The 27,847-nt window shown below is 43.1% G+C and overlaps 1 protein-coding gene across 8 annotated transcripts; it reads left to right on the top strand.

Annotated features, from left to right (window-relative positions):
* Positions 1-823: 823 nt before the first annotated feature.
* evi5b (ecotropic viral integration site 5b) lies at positions 824-27,642 on the top strand. 8 transcript variants are annotated; one of them, XM_054789688.1, is made up of 21 exons: positions 2,571-2,802; positions 3,142-3,291; positions 9,439-9,665; positions 13,206-13,395; positions 14,978-15,202; positions 15,283-15,357; positions 15,429-15,554; positions 15,630-15,773; positions 15,918-16,007; positions 16,137-16,234; positions 16,409-16,469; positions 16,551-16,604; positions 17,287-17,319; positions 17,895-18,044; positions 18,497-18,628; positions 18,817-18,957; positions 19,034-19,192; positions 19,938-20,084; positions 20,156-20,251; positions 23,893-23,988; positions 25,665-27,641. In XM_054789688.1, exons 3-21 carry the CDS (start codon positions 9,520-9,522, stop codon positions 25,947-25,949), a joined length of 2,448 nt encoding a protein of 815 aa, XP_054645663.1. In that variant the 5' UTR covers positions 2,571-2,802; positions 3,142-3,291; positions 9,439-9,519; the 3' UTR covers positions 25,950-27,641. The 8 variants fall into 8 exon arrangements, with proteins under 8 accessions (XP_054645664.1, XP_054645663.1, XP_054645665.1 ...); XM_054789690.1 differs by lacking the exon at positions 3,142-3,291 and adding an exon at positions 25,330-25,435 and having other exon boundaries at positions 25,665-25,872; XM_054789693.1 differs by lacking the exon at positions 3,142-3,291 and adding an exon at positions 24,399-24,411 and having other exon boundaries at positions 25,665-25,872.
* Positions 27,643-27,847: the final 205 nt, after the last annotated feature.

The following is a 27,847-nucleotide window of genomic DNA, read 5'->3' as shown; positions in this document are numbered from 1 at the left end:
CTATTAACACCTCCAATAAAAGGGAAGTGTCGCTCCCTGAGTTGGGTATGAACAACTCTGATACTGGCTCGTTAGCATCACAATAGATGCTAACAAGCCAGTACTTCTTCACAGAAGTACAGATGACGCCTCAAGAAGCCTTTTCCTCGATGGACAACTCCTGTACAACTGAGAGCCTACACAGAAATATTATGAAAAGAAAATTGACAAAGATTACGTAAGAAAAAAATTGTAATCTTTGGTCAATAAAAAAAAAAAAAATGGGGAAAAATGAGCAAACACCGAAGATCATCCAAATAATAGGCTTTTTCACATACAATATATCACAAAGCTGAGATGCAGTTTTTGTGAAATATACGTATATAACTTCTTAGCATATTTACACATGTTGCTTTACAAAATATCCCTTTTTCCATTATGTCCATTATATAGCCCTTTGTGGTTGAGGATGTACAGTATTTCAGGACTGTTGGATTCATCCCTGCATGAGTTTTGGACTCATACATACATAGTTTGATGCAAGGACATCATGATGTACTGTATTTTGGCCTCTCCCAGCTCAAAGTACATGTTGCCACATGAGAGCAGCACGCTGTGGTGAAAGTGCAGGATGTGAGGCCTCACTGTAGATTCATCCACTTTTTCCTTCTGCATGTGTGCAGGAGTGCCCGGCAGGCGACAATAGACATGCGTCAATGCTGGCGGGGTAAAAACCAGAAAAGTCGGTTTCACATCGGCTTGGTATGTGAATGGAAGCGGCCGCATGAGTCACACATCCACGTCCGCACGTTCGCTCTGACGCCGTGCCTTCGTCAGCTAGTTTCTATCCACTGTGTACGCCGGCTGTGTGTGTCAACTTTTAAGTCAGACATTTTTACTCTTTTTTTTTTTTTTTTACAAGATTCAGACAACTACACACACGATAAGTGTGTGTTTTTTGTCAACTCTGAGAGGTATTTGACTTTTCTGAAATCAGGACAAGATGCCTTGACTGAAGAGGTCGCCAGGATTACAATTTCCACTCAATTGTCCGGTTTTGCTATCTCAGTCATGGAGTTCAGGTAAGACATTCTTGGAATCAGGTGCTGATTAGATAAGTACAACATAGTTTCATGGAGACAGAGTAGTGTAGAATAACCTGCAAAATATTTAATTTCAGAAGTACAGTTCAGAACAAAGAGAGAGCACACTTTTGGACCATTTTTCACATTTTATGAGATATTAAATTTGGAATTTTTATTAGCTGTAAGATATATTCATCAAAGAAATTATCAATACATTGTTAAAATATTGGTGTGTAGGGCCACGTTGATATTTTGTAAATCAACACATGTAGCTATTCTAAGATGTTATATATATTTCGAGAAAAAAACTGCATCTTAGCTTTGTGATAAAGGTGAAAAAGCCTATAATTAGTATCGACTTCACTCTTTGCTCTTTTCCCCCCATTTTTTCTGTTGTTTTTATTCATTTTAAATGTCCAAATATTTCAACTACCTTCTCAAATAATCTTAGTGAATTTTTTTTTTTGAATATTGTGACTTTATTCCCATAATATTTTGACTTTATATTTTTATTTTTATTCTATATTTATTTTGACCCATATTTTAACTTTTTCCCTAACCTAATTTTCCAAAAATAACAACTATATTTAGTTGTTTCTCATAGTATTACATTTTTTTTAAACAACATATTTTTTCTTTAATATTTGAACTTTACGCTCCTAAAACTGTATTATTTTTCCTCATATGAAATATTTTTAATATTTTGACTTCAGTCTCTGAAAATTATAGCTTTTTTTTTCATTTCTGTTTCTGTTTTTTTCCCAACCATTTAACTTTTCTTCAGGTAAACTCCTTCATTCCCACAATATATTGACTATTCCCGTAACATTAAAACTTTTTCCGCAACCTAATTGTCCAAAAATGACAACTTTCTTCATTGTTTTGATAATATTAAAATATTAATTAATATTTCAAGTTTATGCTATTAAAATGATGTTATTCTTCGTCATAATATTCCGACATTACTCTAGAAAAATTAGGACATTTTCTCATTAAATTACGACGTTTTTCTCTTTTAATTTTGACTTTATTTTTAATTTTTTGCTGTTGTTGGGGTTTTTTTAGGTTTCTTGTCAATTATATTTTTTAAATGTGCCGCAAATGACACACAGGCCCGCACTTTGGACACCCCTGGTTAAGTGGGAGGAGATTAAACATTTTGGTGCCTTATATTATTAGAGCCTTGTATACAATTTGTAGTATGACGAAAATAATAGCTAAAAACTACAAAAAGCAGATAATTTGCTTACATAGTACGTTAGCCACTTAATGTATGAATGTTGCTCATTCAAGTATTTTGGGGTGCAAATAAATACAAGGTGACTAAATGTGTTGAAAAATTGTGATTACAATTGTTCAATCCAACTATGAAGAAAAGCAAATGAACAATATTGGATTTATATGAATCAGTGGATGTTCATGAAGTGTTGTTGCGCATTGTGGCCATACGGTGGTGGTACCGTCAAGGTAACTGGGGTGGGGGCGCATGCGCAGTGCCATGTAAACACCCGGTAGGCCGCCTGCCTGAGACGTTGCTCCTTGGTGTCCACGTATTAGTCGGCCGCGATGGCACCCAGCCCACGCAAGAAGACACCCAGTCGGCTTTGCTTGAGAAAATAAAGCCGGTCTAAGTGTCAGAAAATTTTCTTCCAAGCGAGGATGCGGGCGACGGCTTGACGTATGGGAAGCGGGCAGGCAGGCAAGGAAGTTTGGCGCGGCTTGTTGAATTTGCTTCAAGGTAAATATGGACGTTATCTTTTTCCTCCTTCGGGCTCTGTCTAATTACTGACGCGTACTGTATAATCTTAAAACGGCTCTAAAGTTATTGATATTTAGTTTGTAAGCGTCACTTCATGGATATGTAATAAAATGTTTTGTTAGTTAGCACGTAGCTAGTTGCCTCGTTAGCGTCTCGTGTGTGATGTCTTATAGTTCTACTATAGTTCTGGCCACAAAGTACGTTTATTCAATATTCACCCCCTATCCTGCCTTGTTTACATCACTGAAAGTGTCGATCAGCTGCAGCTGTTGAGAGAGTTGCTAGCAGTGTTGATGCTCGATGCTGATCTCATTTCAGCCCCAACACTCAACACCAGGCAGCCATAAAAGGAGCATTGCAGTGTCTGCACAAGTCAGGCATGAGAATGATGAGGAACATGAGGATAATGTCTTGTGTGATCGGCAGGACTGCAGTGACCGGTGCAAGCTGCAACAAGCACACACTGAGGCAGGTTCAATAAATCCATCAGGTCTGCCTCCTCGCGGATGGAATGACTCCCCGTAGTCTCCAGCCAGCAGACTTGATAGGGCACGTCTGATGATGATGAGGATTATATGAGAGGCGGCACGAATGAGAAGAGCAGGTCTTTAGAGGAAATAAAGGTGACCATAGATGTGCTGACTGAGCACTGAGGTCAATTTAAAGCAATGCTCTTCTAACACATGGGTGTCCAAAGTGCGGAGTAAGTAAAATAGTACAAGGAAAAACGTGTAATCTAATGAGAAAAAGTCGTAATTTTATGAGGGTAACATACTATGGAAATATGTCATTTTAGTAGATTCAAGTTGGAACATTCAAGAAAAACAATATTTTGAAAGTCATAATATTAAGAGAACCAAACAAAAGAGTGAATAAAGTTGGAATTTTCGGAACATTAGGTTGCAAAAAAAGTTACGTTATGAGAATAAAGTCAAAATAGTATGGGAATAAATTTGATTTATTTACAAGAATTTACAAGAAATTTACAAGGAAGTTGAAATAGTTGGAACGGAGTGACTGTTTTTTTTGTTTTTTTTAATTGGCCCATTGCAAATTCTAAAAAATATCATTTTTAGCAGCTAAAATGAAAAAAAGTCATTTCACAAGAATAAAGTCAAAATATAATGAGGAAAAAGTTGTAATTTAACAATAAAAAGTAATCTGTTTAAGAGAATCACGTAATATGAGGGGAAAATAACATCATTTTAGTAGCTTAAAGTTGAAATATTAAAGAAAAAAGAAATTATTTTTTTGAAAGTCGTAGTATGAGGACCAAACAAAACAGCGAGGAACGTCATTTTTGGAAAATTAGGTTGTGAAAAAAGTTCTGAGAATAAAGTCAAAATATTATGAGAGTACATTTATAATTCTGAGAAGAAAATCTACAAGAAAGTTGAAAAAGTTGGAAAAAAACAGAAGAAATGGGGGGGGGCACTTTATTTTTATTAGATTAAAGTCAAAATATTAAGAGAAAAAAATGGTATTCTAACGAGAAAAAATGGCCATTTTACGAGAGTGAGCCCGTGATGAGGCAAAATGTCACTTTAGTAGCATAGATTTGACATAGTACAAGAAAAAATGCTTTATTTTATACTGTATATATATGTGTTGCTTTACCAAATATCAAAGTGGCCCTTGCATCCTTTCATTTTTCACTGTGGCCCTCAGGGGGGAAAATGTTTGGACACCCCTGTGTGCTTACACTACTCACAAAAAGTTGTGGATGAAGCTAAACTGCACTAAAACCTTTGTGAGTAGTGCATGTTGCGGAATGGAGTTGTACTGTACAACGTCATAACCCTAAATATTAGCAGCACACTTTTTTTTTTTTAAAGGTGTATTTTTCCGGGCAATTTTTGTTGAATTGTCATCAGCTTAGTGCCAACATGTTTGTGTAGCCAGAAGTGAAGCACAATCAGTCGGATGAGAAAGCAGGAGAACATTTGCATGCAAACTTCGCAGCTTCTTTATACTTCCTTTTTCATATGCAAAGAAAGTTTCAGCTTGCAGGTTTATGTCATCTCTGTTGGTTGAGGTTCATTTGCTGAATGTAAATGAAAAGGCCTCATGTTTTTGTCTTGCACACTTGCTGCTTTAAACATAATAATAATAATAATAATAGTAATAATAATAATAATAATGGATTGGATTTGCAGTACAGTTTTCCCTCGCTACATCGCGGTTCACTTTTCATGGATTTGCTATTTTGCTGATTTTTTTTAAAGTGCAGTTTTGCATATTTTTTTAACAGCGTATGACCGTGCATTGTGTTCTTTGTCCTTTTGGTATATTACAGGCATCTGTCGGTGCTCTGTTGTATGCATCTGTTATTTTATTTACTACTGCTACCAGAAGAGGGGGTTGTATACTCATGTGAGCGTTGAAGATGTGTGCAGCTCCACCTCGTCTATGTGTTGATGTGCCTGTACGAGCATCTTAGGAACCCACAGTAGACAATAGTAGGCCAAATATAGAGCCACAACAGTCCTTATTGGCTAAGGAAGAGCCCGCCCGTTGTGCTCTGCGTCCTAATTGGCAGTAGACCATTGTCGATCATTCTCCTGCATGCCATTTCCTGCAGTGGTTAATATTCGCTAACAAACTAGCTAACTGTGTGAGCTGCTTGCTAACTGCCAATAAACAATAGAAGAAGAAGAAACTAACGGGCTAAATGAATCTTCGGTTCAAGGAGTAGGATGACAATGGCAGCAGCAATATGTTTTAACAAGGACACAAAAACGCTACAGCCAAACGGCGCCACAACGAGGGACGGTCAGAGGAGTGAATACGCGTGAGTCACTTAATAATTTCTTGTGTCCAACCTAGTAGATTGATCATTAAAATTCAAACGAAATTTGAACTTTGAGAGTGCTTAAACAAGAGAGAAATGTGAGAAAATGTTAATGCCTGTCTGAGAAAAGTCTAAAGTGTATTAAAAGGGTTTATACAGCCTTAAAATCCATCCATCCATCCATCTTCTATGCCGCCTATCCTCATTAAGGTTGCGGGGGTATGCTGGAGCCTATCCCAGCTGACTTCAGGCAAGAGGCGGTGTACACCCTGTACTGGTCACCAGCCAATCGCAGCAGCCTTAAAACATATACAGTATAATAATTGCAAACAAAGTTGCCTACTTTGCAGATTTCACTTATTGCAGGCTATTTTGAGAACCTATCCCCCGTAATAAACGAGGGAACACAGTATATGGTGCTTTATATTAAACCCATTATTCATTCAGTCACATATTGGTGTTGGTCAGCTACATCTATAGAGCTGCACCGATTAATGGATGAATCGATGATTAATTGACAACTATTCTGGTATTTAGTTTTTTCTTTGATTTTTTTTAGTATTTTTTAATTGTGTTAAAAGGCTATAGAAACTTGACACATATTTAAAGACAAAACACAAAAGACAAAAAATGTTATTAGCTATTAGTATCAACATTTCTTTTTGCTTTATTTTTCCAATTTTTGCATTTTTTTTGGTTGAATTTATTTGTACAATGTGCTGTGAGCCAATGGGGAAAAAACAAGCTTCAGGCCGCAAATGGCCTCCGAGTTGCACTTTCGACACCCTGGTTTAGGGCCTGACCCATTACTCAATTAATAAAAACAACAAGCTTCAGATTAATAGCCAAAGTAAATATTTGTGTGTTGCAGCGCTTTCCATGTGTAGCCTCAGACTGGGCACTATATCAAGTTTTAAGATAAACTGATGTATATTCTGACAAGATATAGAATGAAAGTATAAGTAATTTTAGTAGAGTACAAGTTTAAAATGCGGAATTTGGTTTGCCACTTTGCGCTCTCACTCCACTCCTTACTCTCTGTACAGTTTTCCTAGACAGATAAATCTAGTATTTTATTTTAATGCCAAACAAAGTGTTAGTTACATGTACAGACCTGATCAAAATCTCAAGACCAGTTGAAAAATTGCTAGAATTTGCATTTTGCACATTTGGATCTTAATGAGGTTTTAAGTAGAGCTACAATATGCAATAGCAAGAAGGGGGAGTGAGACAAAAAACATATCGAACATGCAATTTAACCTGATCAAAAGTTTAAGTCCACTGGCTATAAAAGCCAAAATCTGCTCAAAATGTTCATTTTCTGTCAAGCATTCACACTGTCATGCCCTCCTGATGGCTAAAGCTAAAAAGCTTTCTCTTTTTGAGTGTGGTTGGATTGTCAAGCTGCATAAGCAAGGCCTCTCGTAGCGTGCCATTGCGGCTGAGGTTGGGTGCAGTAAGACAGTCATTCTAAATTTTTTGAAAGATCCTGAGCATTATGGAACAAAAAGGTCAAGTGGTAGACCCAAAATAATCACACCTGGGCTGAGCCGGAGGATCCAATTGGCTGTCCATCAAGACACAGGGCGGTCTTTGACCCAAATTAAGGCCCTTAATGGTGCCGACTGCAGTGCAATAACCATCAGACGGCATCTGCGGGAAAAGGGTTTCAAAAACCAAAAAGGAATTCAAAATCCTCGTCTCCTTCAACGCCACAAAACTGTCCGTTTAGACTTTGCCAGGCAGCATCAAACATGGGACATTGAAAGGTGGACAAAAGTTTTATTCTCTGATGAGAAAAATTGTAACCTTGACGGTCCAAATGGCTTCCAACGTTACTGGCATGACAAGGAGATCCCACCTGAGATGTTTTCTACCCAGCACGGAGGAGGGGGGGGGGGGGGTCCATCATGATCTGGGGTGCTTTTTCATTCAGTGGAACACTGGAGCTTCACCACTTGGAGCAATGTTCCCACTAGCCTCCTGGAAACACTCGCATCAAGCATGCCCAAACCCATTTTTGAAGTGAATAACAAGAACGGTGGAGCTACTCATTACTGAGTCCTACTGAGAACATTTTTGGTTCTGGTTTGGAGGGTTTTTTGTTATTTTTTGAGCGATGGTCTTTAACTTTTGATCAGCTGATAAACAGCCTATTTCAGTTGTAATTGTTGTTTTCAATAAATTACTTTTTCAAAGTTCTTTTTGTCTCACTCCCCCTTCTTGCTTTTGCATATTGTAGCTCTACTTAAAACCTCATTAAGATCCAAATGTGTAAAACGCAAATTTTAGCAATTTTTCAACTGGTCTTAAGATTTTGATCAAGAATGTAGTTTTGACTTAAATTTACACAAAATCAACCTGATGCTTTCCAAGTTTGTCAACTACCGGTATATACGGTACAGTATATCATGTAGTCTGCATAGGTTGAATCTGTTGACGTTTCAACTTATGTCCAGTTCTACAGTTGGAGTATGGAGTCTCCCAATTTACTGTATGTCTCTGGTGGGTGTCCCCCCCCAAGGGTGGTGACAATAGGTTCTTGTGGTTTTTGCCCGGCATGTCCAGTGAGCATGTCCTGCATAACCAGAAGTTGTTCTCCTGCCTGGTTGTAAACATCCACATTAGTGACCATTCTTCCCATGGAATGAGACAATCTTTGGGAGAGAGATGTTCCTCCTCTGTCTTGAAGAGTCCAGATGTCTCATATTAAATCAGTGCGGATTACTATGACTTGGATGACTGAGAATCTACTCAGACGTATATTGCCATTCATCCAAATGTACCGCAGTGTAACTTTAGGGCCGCTTAGCTCAGCCTTACTGTACAGGCTGCCAGAAAGGTGGCTGTCAGCCGTGATTGGGATTGAACTGCCAACCGTCGGGTTATTGGACAACCTGCTCTACCCCCTGAGCCATCACAGCCACATTACCGACTTAGCGCATTGTATTGTATCATTGCTGTAAGCGACACAATCTGCAGTAAATGTCACACATTCCTTCCTTATGAATGTGTGCTTTTTGTGTAGTTTTATGTAGTTGCAGCGAATGCAAACAGGAACAAGGCTTCAAATAAAAGTCACGTGTCACCAACGTCCTCTGATTGTGAAACATTTGAATGAGTCGAAAGGTTCCTTGCTCGGCTCTTTCTCGCTCATTAAGCATGCATACCGCGTCTCAACGGCCCCCCTGCTTCTTTTTGAGTTCTCCAGCGCACACAAAAGCGGGTCTGCTGCGACCCTCGAGGATTTATGGGCAAGCCTCGCCCGGCTCACCAGAAGGAATGTCCTCCGCGGCCACCTGGAGTTGCACATGGGAGGGGCTGAATTAAAGGGACATTTGTGGGGAAAATAAAAGATGTAGTCAGGTTTCTGGGCTTGCCGGAGTCACTTGCGGCTGTCCAGGTGAGTGCAGCAGAGGACTTCCTGTGAGGAGGTGCTATCTTTGCAGCAGCACTTTGATCCCGTCTGCCAGTGTGATCAACATATGATCGGAGCGAAGGTTCAGAAGCTGAATGCCAATTTGGCATTGTTGCTGAGTGGGTTTCCTGGGTGGTGTGCTCAATGCATATCTTGCTAATTTGCTGCCAGAGAAAGCTGGGAATGACTTGGAATAGCAGGTACCTTGACACAGGTGGAGGCTGCTTCGTCACTTTTGCTTTTGTATTGTGTAGGTTCAAGTAATTGTGTTGCTGTCCTGCTAGGACACAATCAGATATCAGTGTGTGGTCTCTGAAGCTTTCAACGCAAGTGTGATGCTGCTTCTGAATGAAAATGTTTAAATGCACACTTGTTCTAATGTTTTTCCGGCTTACGCCCTCTGCAGGTGGCGACAGACAAGGTTGCTGGTAAGCTGAGTTCTACTCTCTCATGGGTGAAGAACTCTGTGTCGCACACGGTCAGTCAGATGGCTAGCCAGGTGGCCACGCCCACGTCCCTGCCGACCACCTCCTCTTCCACATCCCTGTCGTCGCCGGCCCTCTCGCCGTCCTCGCCTCCGCTGCTCAGCCCCGATGACGTGGAGCTACTCGCCAAGCTGGAGGAGCAGAACAGGTGAGCGGGCCGCAGAAAATTTGTCATTATCAGTTTGCCGTGGGTTTAAGTTGAATTCGTCAGCATTGTCAAAGCAGAAACATGGGATGATCTTGCTTCCTGACCGAAAACTCTCAGTTGAAAATCGCTTTCATTGGGCTTGTTTGTGCAGCTCCACCCCAGTGGGAATCTCATGGAGGCAAAGTAGGGTCAAATGCTCTGACTTGGGATGGGCATTCGAAGAAATGTTTTGCCCGAGGCTCGGAGCTAAGCATGTTCAAGTTCAAATTGACAAGCCGAGTGTAACAAAATGAATTAAGGTTCAGTCCAGTGGCTCTTGTCGAGCAGACTACTGCGTCAGTGCAGCAAACAATGTGCTAACGTCACAAGCCTGGGAACCTCACTCCATTCCATCCTCACTCTACACCGCACTGTTGTAGGCTACAGCGATGTACCACGTAGCAACTCCGCAAAATATCCTCATTAACAATGGATTTATTGTGCCCGTCAGTAATGTGGACTCACCAGTTGAGAGGATGAGAAAGTCATGTCCTCATTGCTCGGTGTCGAGTAGACTCTCATGTATGCAACAGAGGTTTTAGTGTTCATGTGAACTCTGACCTCCACCCTGGTGCGTAGACACACAGCTGGACCCTTTCACAACACGGCTCTTTGCCGCCGCACGGCCAATCAAGCTTCTTCTCATGATTCTGATGAGTTGATTGGGTAGGTTTGTGCACTCGGACACAGGGACGGGTCCGCTTGTGCTTGTGTGTTTGCTGAGGCCTTTGGACCCTGCCATCGCAGATAAACTAGTCCAGCCGTGTCTCACACACGCAGGAGGAAGTCTGTTTCAAGCAGCTGTTGCTCTGGATCTTCTGGAGGATTAGCACCATGAGGAGAACATCATGAACTTGTCATGGTATGGCTTTTTAGAGGGTAGTTATTGTGGACTTGAAGGCGTTAGAATTTGTGTCATGGTGTTGACAGAGAGAGCATAGCTGTGGTTTGTAGTACTGTAGCTTTTGTTGAAGTATTCCTCGTGCTTATGGCAAATGCTGCTTGATCCAAATATGTGTCTTGGTGAATTATTTGCAGAGCTGCTGGTGTGTTTCCTAACAGGCTTTCTGAAATCCGGCGTTAAGTCGCTCCTTTTGTTCAGCTTGTCGTCCGAGCCTAGTGAGAAGCTCCCTCGCTCTTTGTGGCTGTGGGTTCCGCCCACGCGACCCAAATGCAGCTGAAACCTGAGTCCACTGTTTCACGCCGATGGGCCGCTGCAATTTTCCAAGATCAGGTGCTTGAGTGTTTGTGCGCGCACTGTCAAAGGTCACAAGTTAGTTTTAAAAAAAAATTTTGGTCCAAGGGAGGTGCTTTCAGACACTGACTGTCGACACAACACAGGAAATATTTGACAGACCTCCCCTGGTCTGGATTTGTTCTGGTGCCAGTACAATTTAAATTGATGCCAAAACTCCTCCACAGTCTGACACATTTCCTTGTTGTGTGCCTGCATGGAGAAAAGCAGTCAAGCAGGATACAGTACACATAGAGTAGATCCCCCACTGTCGAGGATTATGTTCCAAGACCCCCAGCAAATGGCAAAAAAACATGAATAACAGACATACCCATAATACACCCCAAAAATATAGTTACACATCACGTGTTCCTGCTGGAAAATGTTGTGTGTTGACTTGTGAGACAGCGTGCTCTGTTTGAGTCAGACTGTAGCTGCAGCACTCTTTCATCGCTCGATGGAACCATGTCCAGACAGATGGTTACGTCTGGGGTGTGTTCCCATTTATTCAAGATTCAAGAGTTTATGCACAGTAAAACAGGTACTACGCAATGAATATGCTTTCACATAAATGAATGTTTGAATTTGTTGCCTAGAAAGGCAGTCTATGGTGTCAGGTTAAATGGATAAAGTGTGACGATATGGTGCAGGAGGTTGCAGCAGTGAGTGTCTAATTGTCCAGTGCAGCGTGTAAATGAGCATGTGTGTGTGAGCGGTAAGAACCCACGTCTGTCCTGTCATTTCCACACCTGTATAGAACACCTCAATACGGCCACCAGTGTTCAAACGAAATATAGCACGTCAAAATTAGCCCTAAAACAAACTAGACCCTAGGATCCCAAAGTGGGGGGTACGCCAATTGTGATAGGGGGTAACGTGGAAAAAAATGAAAAACAATTAGCGCCAAACACACAATTCCCACTGCGCCTGAATGCCTCACGGTGTGAGGCGACAGGAGCAGGAAGGAGACAGAACGTGAAGTTGTTCATTGCTCTGTGTGCATCATATGAACAAATAAGTAAGTTTGATGGTGCATTAATAGTGTTTTATCTTGATGATTTCATTTCTATTGGCGTTCCAATCCCCCCACGGCGCAGCGGTGAAAGCCTGTCACTGTGAGTGGGGATTCACGTGAAACTGAGGCGTTGGTTGTATGTATTTTTGTATTTTGGATACTATTAAGAAGGGAGTAGTGGTTCTTTTAGAGTTAGCACACCATGGAAAGATTCTGGTCAGATAACCATTTAATCATCTTTATTATGCAAGTGGATAGGCTCTTTTAGCAATATATGTGTGTGGCTAGAGGAGGGTGGGTTTGTCCAAAGGAGGGATTTTGTCCAAAGGGGTGTGTGTGTCCAAAAGGTTGTGTGTGGTCTTGTTGAGTCACACAAAGCACACAAATGATGGATACTTCATACTTAACAAGCAGGATCAAAACTAGCAAACTATCAGTGCTGAGCTAGCTTTTTTCTAAGAATGGTGCATTCAGGTGCATCACGTAACTCATCGGGCACAAGTTGCTGGTGCATTCACACACTTGGAAATCACAGGAAACAGCACCCAAACATGGACATGCACGTGATCACGTGATATTTCCAAAAACAAGCACTTGTTGTTCATAACAGTTAGACAATGTAAAATGTTCTACATATAACAGACATCAATGTTAAACAAATAGCCTTTTGGACAGTTAGTGCTTTATCATGATTGTTAACCTTTCCCCTTCAATTTGGTATGAAATGAATATGCAGACTTAAACCATAGCCATCGTGAGTGGGCAAATGTGAAGCTCAAATTCAAGCCATTCAAAAGGAAGGATGCCAACATCACACTGGAGTAAAAGATATGTAGGATGATTACTTATCTATTTATCAGTACTCATGTCAAACTTTATCCAAATGTTACCTTGCAAAATACACACTTTTGACTCGGAATTACAATAAAATTAATTAACCAATTAATTCTGTTGAACATTTCAAGTTATTTAAGATAAAAATGTGTATGTTTTTTTTTAAGTGTGCAGGATTAAAGGGCACAAGGCATCAGGTCAAATGTCTGAAGGGCTACGCCACTGTAAAAAGTTTGGGAACCACTGAACGAGACCAAAACAGAGCATATATGGTGCCTACAGGCGGGGATCTACTGTATACATTTCCTGTCCTGTGACTCAATGTGTCATTTAAAACAATTTTTAAAAACATCCAGTTGGAACAACACACCAAACAAAAACAATAAAAAATAAAACTATCATGTGTGGACGTTTGCAGGCTATTAGAGACGGACAGCAAGTCGCTGCGCTCCATGAACGGCTCCAGAAGAAACAGTGGCTCCTCACTGGTGTCAAGCTCCTCTGCCTCGTCCAACCTCTCGCACCTGGAGGAGGACTCGTGGATCCTGTGGGGGCGAATCGTCAATGAGTGGGAGGATGTGCGCAAGAAGAAGGAGAAGCAGCTCAAGGTGCGGAGAAGCCATTTGTACATCAAGTGAGACAAAAGCATGTGCTGGTTTTGATTGTGATGGTGGACATGTCTTTGACTACTTGTAGGAAACAGAGCTTCACACACACGTAGTCAACAGGCTGCAATGTTTCCGCTGAACTATTTTTCCGCTGCTATCTTTGTGCTTGGCGAGCCTGCCACGTGTCCTTCAACTTGTTATTTTAGCCCACAACACCTAAAGCTAATTTTAGAGCAGCTCTCTCCTGCGGCCCCACTTTAAAGCTCACGTGTGCGGAGAAGTAGTAAAACTTGTGGAAACCTCTTTAAAAGTAGTTTGGAACGGATAGTGTGGAATGTGTTGACCATGTCTACCAGGGGAGTGGCTATATGGATGTCATCATCTAATTTGCATAATTGGTGATGACGCCAGTATTTATCGACGGAGCATTTTGGTTTGCGTCATAAGAAATTTGTGACATTATCTGATGTTTTTAAACCTGGCACCCAATGACACGCATGTGAGATTAAAAAAAAAAAATATATATATATATATATATATTAAAAATTCATAAATCCTGGGGCTCCATGTAGGTGTGCAATGATTTTAAAGATAATGTACACATCCTTGTACATCTAATATATTGCTGTATTGTAGCATCGAGGGGAGTTGCACCCCAGCATGCCTTGCAGGCACTTTGTAAATATCAGTTAAAGTTATGTGTTTGCTGTTGTAGATTAGTCATTGTTAGCCACACAGAATGTTAGTCATTGTTATTGTGTCTTAACTTACCTGTTGCATGTTGTGCTGTTTATTTATTGGGTCGCGCTGTGTCCCTTTTGCACCGTGTTGTCAAGCTAGTTGTTGGCTGTCGCTTGCAAATTGAAGCAAGCGTTCCCTAAGCAAGCTCAAGTGCCTCTGACTATGCAGATGTGATTGCAAGCATAGCACCTAATTGTTCTGTGGCAGTCCAAAATTAATTGTGGTGGGCAAACAAAGGAATGTATGGGAAACCCTGGAAGTAGAATAATTTCACCTATCTGTACTATTGGCACCATCAACTGCTGTCAGATGATGTCACATTCAGCCAGTCGCCCAAACGTGGTAACAAGTTGTGCAGACGTGCTGAAGAACATTGCACATGATAGGATGGAGAGGCACATCTGTGTGTGCGGGACTTGTCTTCAAGTCAGCGTGTGTGTGTGTCTTGTCTAAACTCGCAGAGGTCCTGCTGAAAGTGAACCTCTGGCCCAGATGCACCCTGGACCGACCAGATGCACGCTCTCACGTGCACCCACACGCCATAGCAGGAAAGACCAGTGTGCCCCGTCAGCACAGGAAGTTGCTTCATGAGATTGTGTCAGCAGGAATAGGAGGAAACAAACCACACAACATGCCTGACTGACATCCTTGTGGAGTGTCAGATTCAGTTGTAGCATCTTTATCATGTAATCAAATTGTGTGGTTCTGGAGCGGCCAGCTTGTCACGAAACATAGATGGCAGTTTGCATGTTAATTTCTAGCTGACGTCCCAGGAAAGTAGCAAGTAGAAACACATTAGTTCCAAGTCACCCAGCACCACCTGATTCAACTCCTTTTCTAGGATCTTGTCCGAAAAGGGATTCCACACCACTTCCGGGCCATCGTGTGGCAGTTGTTGTGTAACGCCCAGAACATGCCAATCAAGGATCAGTACTCGGATCTCCTGAAGATGACGTCGCCCTGCGAAAAGCTGATTCGCAGAGACATAGCCCGCACTTATCCCGAGCATGACTTCTTCAAGGAGAAGGACAGCCTGGGCCAGGAGGTTCTCTTCAATGTCATGAAGGTAAAGGTCGATTCTGATGTTGTGAGCATCAGGAATAAATTATTGAGTAATCCATGACTGTTTGCATCTTTGCACTTGAGGCGTATTCTCTGGTGGACCGTGAGGTGGGTTATTGCCAGGGAAGTGCCTTCATCGTCGGGCTGCTGCTCATGCAGGTAACATTTGCTCATGTCTGCACGACAACATCACCCGAAAGCGAAATTCCTCACTGAGTTTCCCCCTCCAGATGCCAGAGGAGGAGGCCTTCTGCGTCTTTGTGAAGCTGATGCAGGACTACAGGTTACGGGAGCTCTTCAAGCCCAGTATGGCAGAGCTGGGCCTCTGCATGTACCAATTTGAGTGCATGATTCAGGTAGGAACCCCACATGCACACATGCCTATACACCCACATTTGAATGGTGAGCAAATGTGAACATCTGCCCTTCAGGAACATCTGCCGGAGCTCCACGTGCACTTCCAGGCGCAGAGCTTTCACACCTCCATGTACGCCTCCTCCTGGTTTCTCACCATCTTCCTCACTTGCTTCCCGCTGTCCGTTGCCACCAGGATCTTTGACATCTTTATGTGTGAGGTTGGTTCTTCAATGTTTACCACCTGAAAGTCACTCTTCTTAGATCTAGAAATTGTCACCCATTAGCACCACCAGCTGGAGAGTTGCAAAGCTCCATTCACTCGACAGAATCAGAACATAATTAACGGTGCTGTCCATCACCAGGGTCTGGAGATTGTGTTCAGAGTGGGACTGGCCATCCTGCAGATGAACCAGGCAGAGCTCATCCAGCTAGACATGGAGGGAATGTTACAGGTACGTCTCTGCCCTGCCCACTTTGTTGTGACACGATCTGTGATTTCGGTCTGGTGACGTGAGAGAACCACTTTGTGCATGTTTGGATGGTTTCTTGTAACTCAAGCGGCTTCTGCTCCCAAATTGCAGCACTTTCAGAGGGTCATCCCGCGGCAAATGGACAGCGGACCCGACAAGGTCATCCAGGCGGCGTATCAAGTCAAGTACAATGCCAAGAAGATGAAAAAGTAAGAAGAAGTGCCATTTTTATGCTTGAAAAAATTATCCCTTGATTTCCTCCTGAACATAAAAGGGTGGAGATAAGAGTAATGATGAGATGTTGCTCTGCATCGCCACTGTGTGGCCAAGTATGGAAATGCCGTCACAGTGCACCTGTTTCACCTTGTCTTGACTCTCCTTAGGTTGGAGAAGGAGTACACGACCATCAAAACCAAAGAGATGGAGGAGCAGGTGGAGATAAAAGTGAGTGGATTGTGTCCGCCACATATTCTGTGAAATCTCGTTGCTGTCTTCTCTCATCCCGCGTCTGCTGCATCTTTGCAGAGGCTGCGGACGGAAAATCGCCTCCTCAAGCAAAGGATCGACACGCTGGAAAAGGTGAGTGGCAAATGCTCGTCATCCTCACATCTCCATCGTCACTCCTTTGTGGTTGCGCATCAGCTTGCACTAACTGAGCTGGAAGTTTTTCTGATGCAATATCATCAAGTGGACAGTTGGTTGCTATGGCAATCGTCTGCGCAGACATCACTAACCGAGGCCGACAGTGTGCTTTGCATGTCAGGTTGCACTGTGTAGCCTTGTGTGCCGACACTGAGCATGAGGCGGATATACTTCCAACACTAGGGGCGGTCTAACCCCGGTCAGATTAGTGAACAGTTCTTTACAAGAAGCTGGATGCTTCCTCATCTTCATGGTTTTCATCCCGTAACTCCCCGGACCTTCATGTCACTAACTGAACCAACATCCAGGTGGACCCACAATATGTGGAAGCTCGACCTTTGCACGCTCTCATGTCACCAACGCTTGCTGCTTGCAGTCGCTCCTCCCACTCACCCCCCTTCACCCTCACCTGCATCTGTCACCACATCTTGCATGCAATGTTCCTTTTGCACCCCCAACGCAAACACGGTGTGCACGATGAAGATGCTTAGCCAGTCCTTGGAGGGGGGAAATGAACATTGCGTTTCTTTTCTGAAAACCAAATCAGTTATCTTGTGTGTGCTTTAAACTGTCCTCTGCATTGTCTCTCTGCTCTCTTGTCGATATTTCTGTTTTGTAGGAAAGTGCTTCCTTGGCAGATAGATTGATCCAGGTATATATTTTTTTTCCCACCCCCTTTACCTTTAGCACCGCATGCTAAGTAATGTCAGCACCATGAAGAAAGTCATAAAGGCTGATGATGCACAATTTGGGAACATTAATAAAGTGCATAATTATTATTTTCAAAAAATAACCATGTCATATCAGTGCATGAAATAATCACACTGACAGAGTGAAAATATAACCAAATATATATTTTGTATTTCACCTGAAGAAGCAAGCACATATTCTAACCAATAGGGGGCGGCATGCTGTCAAAAATGCCCCTATTACTACAACGATTTAAGTGAAATTCAAGCTGTTCACAAACATCGTGACTCTGCTGATGGCTCTATCACCTTTTGGAGGAACACATCCTCCAAATCCACCTTTTGGTCTTACAAGCACACTAGCTTGTTCAGGTGTTTACAGAAATGCTCCTTTTAAAACAAGCATGCTATTCCAGACAACCCCAACATTCTTCTCTTCTTCTGATGCCCCCCATTACGTTTCGTCTTGTTTTCCACCTCCTGTCGTGCTCACTTTACCCTCCCCGCCCCCCCGCCCTCGGTTGGTTGCGTCCTAAAGGGACAAGTGACTCGGGCTCAGGAGGCGGAGGAGAACTACCTGGTCAAGCGGGAGTTGGCCACAGTCAAACAGCAAAGCGAGGAGGCTGGTGCTCAGCTGGAGCAGGCCAAGAAAACCATCTGGCAGCTTCAGCAGCAGCAGCCGCAAGCGGTAAGGACGGCCACAGGGTCCTATTCCCGCACCTAGCAACAGCAAGGACGCGGCAGCAGAGCGAGACACAGGAGCTGGGATTTGCCATGCATGAAGTCACATTTGGACACCTTTCTGTATAAACCTCACAAATGTGCAACAACGTGTGTGGGCCACTTTTCACACCCACGTCTGCTCACTGCATGCTGTCTTTGCATAATCTGTTGACACAACACAGTTAATTATTGATGCAAATGGGGTGTTTTACATATTGTGTCATCTTGCTGCACAATGAACACCCATGAGTTATTCATGTAGGAGGCAACATGGTCGCCACAGAGCAGGACAGTGTGTTTGGATTTTTCTCAATTAGACCTTTCACTGTTCGCAGTCAAAGTGGAAGCGCTTGAAACTGGTGTATGATTTTGTTAACGAGTGACGACCTACTTACGTGTGGTGTGTGCTGCTCGCAGAAGGCGGCGTCGCGCTGCTCGGAGGAGGCAGTCCTGCAGCTGGAGAGAGAGCTGGTGCAGGCCAGGCTAAAGGAGGCAGAGTCCCAATGTGCCCTCAAGGAGATGCAGGACAAGATTCTGGACATGGAGAAGGTGTGTGGATGTAAAAAGTCATCCATCAAGGCTAAGCAAGCCTAATTTGGATAACTATAACTAATTTAAAACATTAAATCATTAATCTGTTCATTATAGATTTTTCCAAAGCTAAAGTCGTTGGTGCAGGTAATAACTACACAGCATTACAACGACTTTACTTATCTTTATTTTTTTACCTCCTTTAGAGGAACACATCGCTTCCAGATGACACCAATGTGGCACGACTACAAGAGGAACTGATAGGAGTGAAGCTGAGGGAAGCCGAAGCCGTCACTGGCCTGAAGGAGCTGCGGCAGCAAGTACGAGACCTGGAAGATCACTGGCAGGTGGGAATGGATTATTGCGTTATCATGAAAGATACAAAGAAGTGCAGTTGTACTGACCCTAACTCTGCCCCTGCAGCGCCACCTGGCTCGCACATCCGGTCGCTGGAGGGAAAGCCCCAAGAAGAACACCTTGAGCGAGCTGCAGGACGAGCTGATGAGCGTCCGGCTGCGGGAGGCCGAGGCTCAGGCAGAGCTGCGAGAGAACCGACAGAGGATGTTGGAGCTGGAAACGCAGGTCAGACACACGACGACAACACCTTCACAATAAAAGTACGGCGACCATGCTGGCATACAGTGGCCTCCAGAGGGCAGCAGTCATCTCTGTCTGTGTCTCTTTCAGAAAGTGTAAATATATGTGGAAGGGTGTCGCTTTCCCTCTTTTGGCACGATTGGAAGAGGTGGCCCAGGGCCCGTCATGATTGCATGCACACGCCCAAAAATGCCTCCTCTTTTTGCAGATTCCTAATGATAACCGACACAATTCATAATGAAAAATAAAATGCAAAGATTCAAAATAATCCAAAAGTCACACCCACAGCAAACTTGATCACCCACAACAACATTCGTTTGTGTAATTAAAACGTGTCATTTAATTCATGCACTAGCTGTGAAAATTTATGACAGCTGCAGCCTTGCACATGATGAATAATCAGGGCTCCAAATAAGGCTGGAATCAATCCACTAAATCATCCAAATTGCATTAAAAGAGCAAAATAAAACATGCCATGTGATCGCCCCTCTTGTAATTAACAACAGCCGCAAATGTGTGCAGAATAATCACCAGAATGACTCTAAATAAGAAAGGAAATAGTCCACTAGAGAAGAGACAAATACAGCAGAATAGAAGTGATGGGACAAGTCAACGGGCAATGGGACGAATGCACAGTGTGAGAGGGAGGGGTAATTGTGCAGAAGTTCAGCAGGGTACAAATGGCCTTGTGTGTAAACCCCTATCTAATTGGTGTTGTTTTTTTCCACAGAATCAAATTCACAACAACCAGCTGCGGCGGGCAGAGCAAGAGGGTCGAAGTCTTCAGGAGCGTGTGCAAACGTTGACCACGCAGAACAAAGATCTCCACGGGCAACTGCAAGAGATCAAACGGCGACAAGCGGAGATCGAATGCAAGGTACGACTTACTGTGTGTATAGAATGTGACTAGTCGTCACGCCCAGTCTCATGAATGTGAACGTTTCTCAGAGTAAAGAGGAGGTGATGGCAGTGAGGTTACGGGAGGCCGACAACATCGCCGCCATGGCTGAACTGCAGCAGCAGATCTCCGAGCTGGAGATTCAGGTAATGTTTGTGCTGCTGTGTCATACCCCACTTGACATTTTTGGCCACTGCACCCCATGTTTGCTAAACCTGAGGTGGGCGCACATTCATGATGCAGTGGCAATGCATTTAAAGTCACCATTCAATGTTCCTTGCACAGTGAGAATAAGATTACAGTGGAACCCGCCTATCTCCACGCCCCTCTAGACAGTAGTTATTTTGCAGCAACCTGCTTAGCCATATTGATAAAGTTAATGTCGACAGATACGAAACAATTTGAAGGAAATGGCCCCTTTGGGTACCAAATTTTATGTTGACAAAAGCAGCCAACCATGTATGTGGATGTCGACTTACGTGGACACTTTTCAATAATAATAATAACAATGACACAATGGACCGGGACTGGGACTTGTTGGACATAGATGGGTTGGCGACATAAGCGGGACCGATTTAAACGACTTCCACTGTACCAAGATTAAATTTGTTTCATCCTGTCCTTTGGCGAACAAGCTCACTGGCGCCCCCCCAGTGTGCATTAACGTGACACAACCAACCTGTGATGACTGATGTTTTCAAAAATGTGGAGCACATTCAGGTTGATCAGAACATTATTTATAGGCGTGACACCTAACACCCCCCCAAACCCCCACAGCAGGTGTGCTCACCAAGACGTGCAGCAAAGTGATGTATGCACATATACAGTGGTGTGAAAAAGTGTTTGCCTCCTTGCTGATTTCTGGGTTTTTTGCATGTTTGTCACACTTCAGACCATCAAACAAATTTAAATATTAGTCAACAACTGAACACAAAATGCAGTTTTTAAATGAAACGTTTTATTATTTAGGGAGGAAAAAAATCCAAATCTACATGGCCCTGAAAAAGTGATTGCCCACCCTGAAACAAACTTGGGTTCTGCAGCAGGACAATGATCCAAAACACACCAGCAAGTCCACCTCTGAATGGCTTTGAGTGGCCTAGTCAAAGCCCTGACCTGAATCCTGTTGAGATGCTGTGGCATGACCTTAAAAAGCCGGTTCATGCTGGAAAACCCTCCAATGTGGCAGAATTATAACAATTATGCAAAGATGAGTGGGCCAACATTCCTCCACAGCGCTGTAAGAGACTCTTTGCAAGTTATCACAAACACTTAATTGCACGTGTTGCTGCTAAGGGTGACCCAAACAGTTATTAGGTTTAGGGGGCAATCACTTTTTCACACAGGGGCATGTAGGTTTGGATTTCTTTTTCCTCCCTTAATAAAAAGTTTCATTTAAAAACTGCACTTAGTGTTCAGTTGTGTTGTCATTGACTAATATTTAAATTTGTTTGATGATGTGAAACATTTAAGTGTGAGAAACGTGCAAAAAAAAAATAAATCAGGAAGGGGGCAGACACTTTTTCACACCACTGTATGCTGCAGTTTCACATGTTGTGCATGTTTTTCTTTGATTGGCTGTGGTGGGATTAAAGATTGTTGCTGAAATCATGGCAGCTTCAGCTCTTTGTTGCGACTGAGACCATGTGCTCACAAACATACAGATCTTTTTCAGTACTTTTTTTTTTTAAGTACATTATTCTATATGTTTTGGCTTTTTGTAAAACTAAGACTTTTGTGTACGCCAGATGTGATCAATGCACATTTTGTAACTTTTTCAAGCAATTGATTGGCTTAATATTTATTTTGGCAATCAATAAGTAGATGGCTATATGATCACTGGACGGACATTTTTAAACTCAAAATTTGCACCCGGCTAAGAACAAGGTCTTGTCTTTGTTGACGTGACTTTTTTTTGTTAGCGGTTTGACAACACCACGGTAGTGTGTGACCAGTGATGACTCTTGCTGTGTCGAGCTAGTCATTATCAGCCACAGCTCACAGGAAGTGGTTTCACTCTGACACTGCACTTTGAAGACTTCTGTGACAGGCAAAAAAAAAAAAAGATAATGTCCTGATATTATTGTCACTTTGCATAAAAACATTCCCGGCTGAATGCGAGGGAGACGTTTAACGGCCGCCGCCTGACATCTGGAGCATGTCGCAGCTGAGCTCCAGGAAGTGATTGTAATGTGTTTTGGAGCTGGAAAAAGCTCAAAAACAACACAGTCTCACTTGTTTTGGACTTATGGGGGCAGGGGGGCTCTCCACCGCAGGAAGTTGGCAGTATTTTTAGTACAACAGCCTCCATACACCTGACATGTGATGTGTGGCCTTGACTCTTTCTCACTGTGACAGTTTGAAGGGCGTTTTATGCTACATATACAGTTTTATAAGTGACTAGTGATGTCCAGTGGGCTACATTGTGGTTGTGTGCATCCAGGTACGTAGAACAGTGACTCCCATTTGTGTGCCAAGAGAGATCATCCATCCATCCAGCTGACTTCGGGCGAGCGGCGGGGTACACCCCGGCTGGTCGCCAGTCAATCGCAGGACACTCATTCATACCTGCGGACAATTTAACAATTTTAGAATGTGGGAGGAAACCAGAGAAAACCCACGCACGGGGAGAACATGCAAACTCCACACAAAGATGCCCAGATCGAACCCAGATCTTCCCGATCTCCTGACTGTGTTTAGCATGTTGGCGCCACGGCAACATCTTCACACCTTCTGGCAAGTGTGAAGACAAGACGGCAATTTCAGTTAATTGGTATGAACATGAGATAACAACAGATAATGGATCTTCTGTTTTTCCCACAGAACTGCATTGAACTGTGTTGGTGGTGGCGTTTTGTATCATTGTCTGATTTGCATAATTGGCAATGAAGCATTAAAGAGCAAAAAACATAAAAGGCAAAACAAATTTGTTTAGAAATACAAATGAGCTTTCCTCTGTCACTTCTTTTTGTCGTTTTTTAAAATGTTTTTAAAAATCTTGCTTTTAGATGGAGGAGGCACCCACAGAAGGGCCCGCTGCTCGTTAAGAAGAGCGATATGTGCTTTTATGTTTACATAAGTGTCAAATAAAAGCAGAAAAAGTTGCTAGATTTGTCGCAAGTTGCCTTTTTCAGAAGGAGTATCAAGAGGGGTCTGATTGCTCTGTAAATATAGTGTAGTTTGTTGTGAAATAGTACCAGTGGTTACCCAGCATGCCTTGCGGAGTGTAGATAGGGGTGTAATTTTCAGTGTATGTTTGTGCAAAAGTGTTTATTTTGATGCCAGCATGGCGCAGTAGATAAAATTGCATCGTGTGTGTCATATGTGTTAACTTTCTGTTGATGTTGTTCTCACCATGAGTGAGGTGGGTGTTTGGGTTAGTGATCTGTTCCTTTTGTGCAGTATGATTGAGTAGTTGCTAGTAGTGTCCCAATTTAATACTCATATTGGGGTAATATCAGCAAAAAAGTGAGTATCGGATTAAATTGGCCTCCATCTAAGATCTCCAATATAAGCAGCCAATTAGGATTGATATCTGTATTGGCCGATATTGAAGGCTGCAATATCCGTGTCGGATCGGAAATGAAAAAATGACAAGCTACATCACAGACAGTCCTGTTAATGTATAATACTGTATGTTTATGAGCGAGGGTGACCAGGTAATGCCAAATTTATTTGTGGTGTGCCATGACATTTTTCTAAAGGTGGTAAACACTGCGCTAGAAGAGAGACGGTGCAATTGTAGCCAGTGAAAGACCTCCAACCCTGTGCTTCTTGCTGTCCACAGAAAGAAGAAGGGAAGGTCCAAGGCCAGCTGAACCACAGCGACTCAAACCAATACATCAGGGACCTCAAAGACCAGATAGCCGAGCTCAAACACGAGGTGAGTCTTGTAAAACGCAGCTGGTGACACCTTGCAGCGGTTCAGATTTGTTTCGCTGCCGATTTCCCTGCTATGGATTTAGTGTAAGGTGAACAGACAAGTCAAAGTGTCAACAACACCCAAACACTTCCTGCACGCCACGGCAACATCTTCACACCTTCTGGCAAGTGTGAAGACAAGACGGCGACCACTGCCTGACTTTTATTTTAAAGTTAAGGTGGCAGGTTTTTTTGTCACACTGCCGCCCCAATCGGAAAAGCTGACACGTGGATAAATGCACAACATCTTGGGTTTTGCATGGCCACTACACAAAGTGCATGCACACTCGTCACCGAGGTGCTTTTCAGTTGTTTAACTTAACATGTTTCCTTCTACTTGTGTGTGTGTGTGTGTGTGTGTGTGTCACGCAGCCGGCGGACACAGGTTAGTTGGCACAGGCGTTGCGCCACATGGACAAAAGTATTGGGATAGCTACAGGAAGTGCACTATATTGTGCACTAGGAATAGGAAAGGAGCTTTTGGCTGACCAGGTACTAGAAATAGTGCCCCATAGTACCTGCTTTTGACAGTAGAAAAGCATCAATAGTGAGTAGAGGCGTGCTGAGCCAAGTACGTGCCATGCAGCAGGAAAAAGTGCTGAAGGCTCTTGGCCAGGACGCTTTTGAAAAGAGGTTCTAAATCTCAGTGGAATTTTCTTGGTTAAATAATTAAAAAATAAAGTCTAGCTGCTAATTTATTGATTAAGGGGATTGTCCCAAGACTTTTGTCCATACAAAATCATCATTTTTAATGTTGTGTTTGATCCACAAGTGTTCTGGAATCATGTACACTATGTGTTTGGTTCATCACATCCCACACAGGACTGCAATCTATTTTTGGGGGGGGGTGTGTTGGGGGTGGTTTAATTGGCCATGGTGCATTTGCAGAAAGGGAATAAAAAAAAAAAAGAAAAGCAAAATAAATACAGTGGTGCTTTGGTGAATGTCATTAATCCGTTCCAGAAGGTCTGACTCAAACCAAAATGAACTCTAACCAAAGCAAATTTCCCCATAGAAAATCATGTAAATCCAATTAATCTGTTCCAGACAGCCAAAAAAGTTAACACAAAACACATTTTATAGATGATAATTATAATTTACATGCAGAAAATGGCAAAACAGCGGCATGTACTACATAATGCGTTGTTATTGAATTGATTGGCTACGTAAGTACATACCAACAGGATCTCATCATTGGCTGGACAGTGTTCATCATTGTGTTGTTACTGCTTGTTGTTGCCTGTCACTTGGAGTTGCATTGCAAAATGGTACACAATAAATTATGTGTTTATTTTATTTACAGTTCAGGTTGGATTTTATTTTGTTGCACGGCAAGGATTTGCTGTGCGCAGAGAACACAAGATCAGTGCGTGATTGCGCACGCACGCACCTTAGAGGGAACGTTGCCTGTAAGTACTTTTAGATGGGGAGGGGCTCTCGTTGAGAAGAGCGATACATGCTTTTATTTCATAGTGTCCAAAGACTTCATTTGATTTGTGGCTTTTTTGAAAAAGCAAAAAAACAAGTAGCACCAAATGTATTTGTGGTGGACCTCCACAAATGAATGGGAACCACTGCATCAGTACACGTGTGTCGCAGGCTCTGTACAGTCTGTATATAATGATCTTCTTTGCGCAGATCTGCTGCTTAAAGGGGCAGAGGAGTGTGGCCAAGCCTCCCGCCTATGATGGCATCCACATTATCAACCATTACGGCGGTGATGATGAGTCTTATAACTCTTCGGACGAGGATGGCGCCAAGGACAGCCACCTCCCGGATGGTGAGCGGAGGGGCGGCGGCCGCGTCATACTGCACCCCAAACGGGGGGACACGGACAGCGAGGACGAGGAGGAAGACGAGGACGGCGAGGCTTTGCAGCTCTCTGTGCCTGCCGCTGTCAGCCACAGGTCCACAACCGTGTGACGGGAGGACGGCGGGGCTGAATTATCCCAGTGGGAATCATTTCATAGCATGAGACACACTTTTTCCCCCCCTCTTTACCTCGTGTTAGTTTTCTCTGTAAGGACGGTGAACGTCCATCAGCAGTGAGGTGCTCAGAACTGGACCTGACCTTACACGGAACTTTTGTGGAGCTCATCAAACAGGACTGGACCACAGAAACAAGAAGGGATTGTGTGTGGTGGGAGTAGACCTGGGGGGGAGTGCACTATGCACACCGAAAGAGACAATAAAACAGTTTATGCTATATGACACTTCATTCAATGGGATTTTATACTTCTTAACATTATTTTATAAATCAACAGCTCTCCAATGTTACTTCTGTGTGTGTATGTGTGTGCACACGCGTGTGTGTGTCTGTACATGTTTGGTTTATGGTTTGTAATGATGTGTTATGTACGGAAGCCCTGAGACGTCCCAGTGTTAATTATTCAGATCATGCACTATATGATGGTCAAGTCTACCAAACGTACTAAAAACTGAAGTAAAATGGACGTTGACTTCGCTGGGCCTCTTTAGCACTTTAGCTGTACTGTACAAAGTGGAGGAAACCAAACAAAAAGGGATAGTTGTTGTGGTAACATACAAAAAGCTCACTATCGTATGTGTTTTGTGGATTTGTTTGTTTTAATGATGCATTGTGTTACCAAAGTTGTGTTCACTCCATTTCACACATCAGGACCTGAATGTAACACTTGCACTGTGTGGCAGTGAACCCATCACATTCGGCGTCCACTGGGTGTTGAGGGTGGCAGGAGGGGCGTTGGCACTTTAGGAGTCTATAGTGCAGTGAGGACACACACACACACACACACACACACACACACACACACACGTAACATTAGCTTGTTGTGTGTGAGGAGTTCACAATAAAATGTTTGATGAATGCTGACAAGACATCTTCTTAGTGTGCTTAGAATGAAGGCAGGAAGTGATTTGTGGCTGCTGCTGATGTCATGCTGCAAACCACATTGGAGACGCGCTGGACTGTGGAGATAAAGAACAATCTGACATGCTGAGAGCTGCTGAGTCTGTGTTCAGATCGAGGCCGTGATTTTTTTTAAAGGGTATCAAATGCAGTTTACTAGTTTACTCTTAAAGCTTTTAGGATTACCACAGTTTCCAGACTGTGGAATAGGTCATTTATATTTCCATTATTCCTTATGGGTGAATCCAAGCAAATGGGTGCATCTTGGCACACTGACTGTGTTTGCAGTTAGAAGTTCCACTGTATGGTGTATGTCCAATATGCCCACGTGGTAAGTGCTATGATCTTCCATCAGGAAGGCATTTTTTTTTCCCCATAGCTTTTCAGGAAAAGTCGAACAAGTAAGAAAAATTACATTTGCGTTTGCATATTGACAAATGTTGATAATATAAGGTTAAAGTTGAACATCTTTTGCTTGGCTGCATACGCAACCAGTCGGTCATCACTATCGTGCGTCGGCAGGAAACCCTCGCCTGTGTACGTCCACGTTTATCTCACACGACATCATATCTCTAACACGCGCCGAGTGGAAGTCTAATCGAGGTGGAGCATGTGGTCCGTCTGACTTCCTGTCCCGAGTCTGTTCCTTCTGATTGGCGAGTGCTACAGAGTTGGTCATTAAAAATAATAACCTGTCAATTAACCTGATATGCACGCGAGATATGTCAAGTACTCGGACCAATCGAAAACGGCCGCTCAAGTTGAAAGCGTTTCCCTTTAGACCGCCCACAAGCTCATCAATTGGCTCTGCGTTTTTCCAACGTGTGATTGGCCGTCCCCGCTGTCACTCAATGAGCGCCTGACCCTGGCACACCGGCGTTAGTGGTCCACGGAGTCCGTGTTCATGTCTGTAAGTTGATAGCATGATGGCCCG

The sequence above is a fragment of the Dunckerocampus dactyliophorus genome, chromosome 10 (genome assembly GCF_027744805.1).
Source record: "Dunckerocampus dactyliophorus isolate RoL2022-P2 chromosome 10, RoL_Ddac_1.1, whole genome shotgun sequence".
In the NCBI taxonomy this organism is placed as follows: domain Eukaryota; kingdom Metazoa; phylum Chordata; class Actinopteri; order Syngnathiformes; family Syngnathidae; genus Dunckerocampus; species Dunckerocampus dactyliophorus.
The sequence above is the reverse complement of the archived record's forward strand: the minus strand, read 5'-3'. Positions and strand labels throughout refer to the sequence as shown.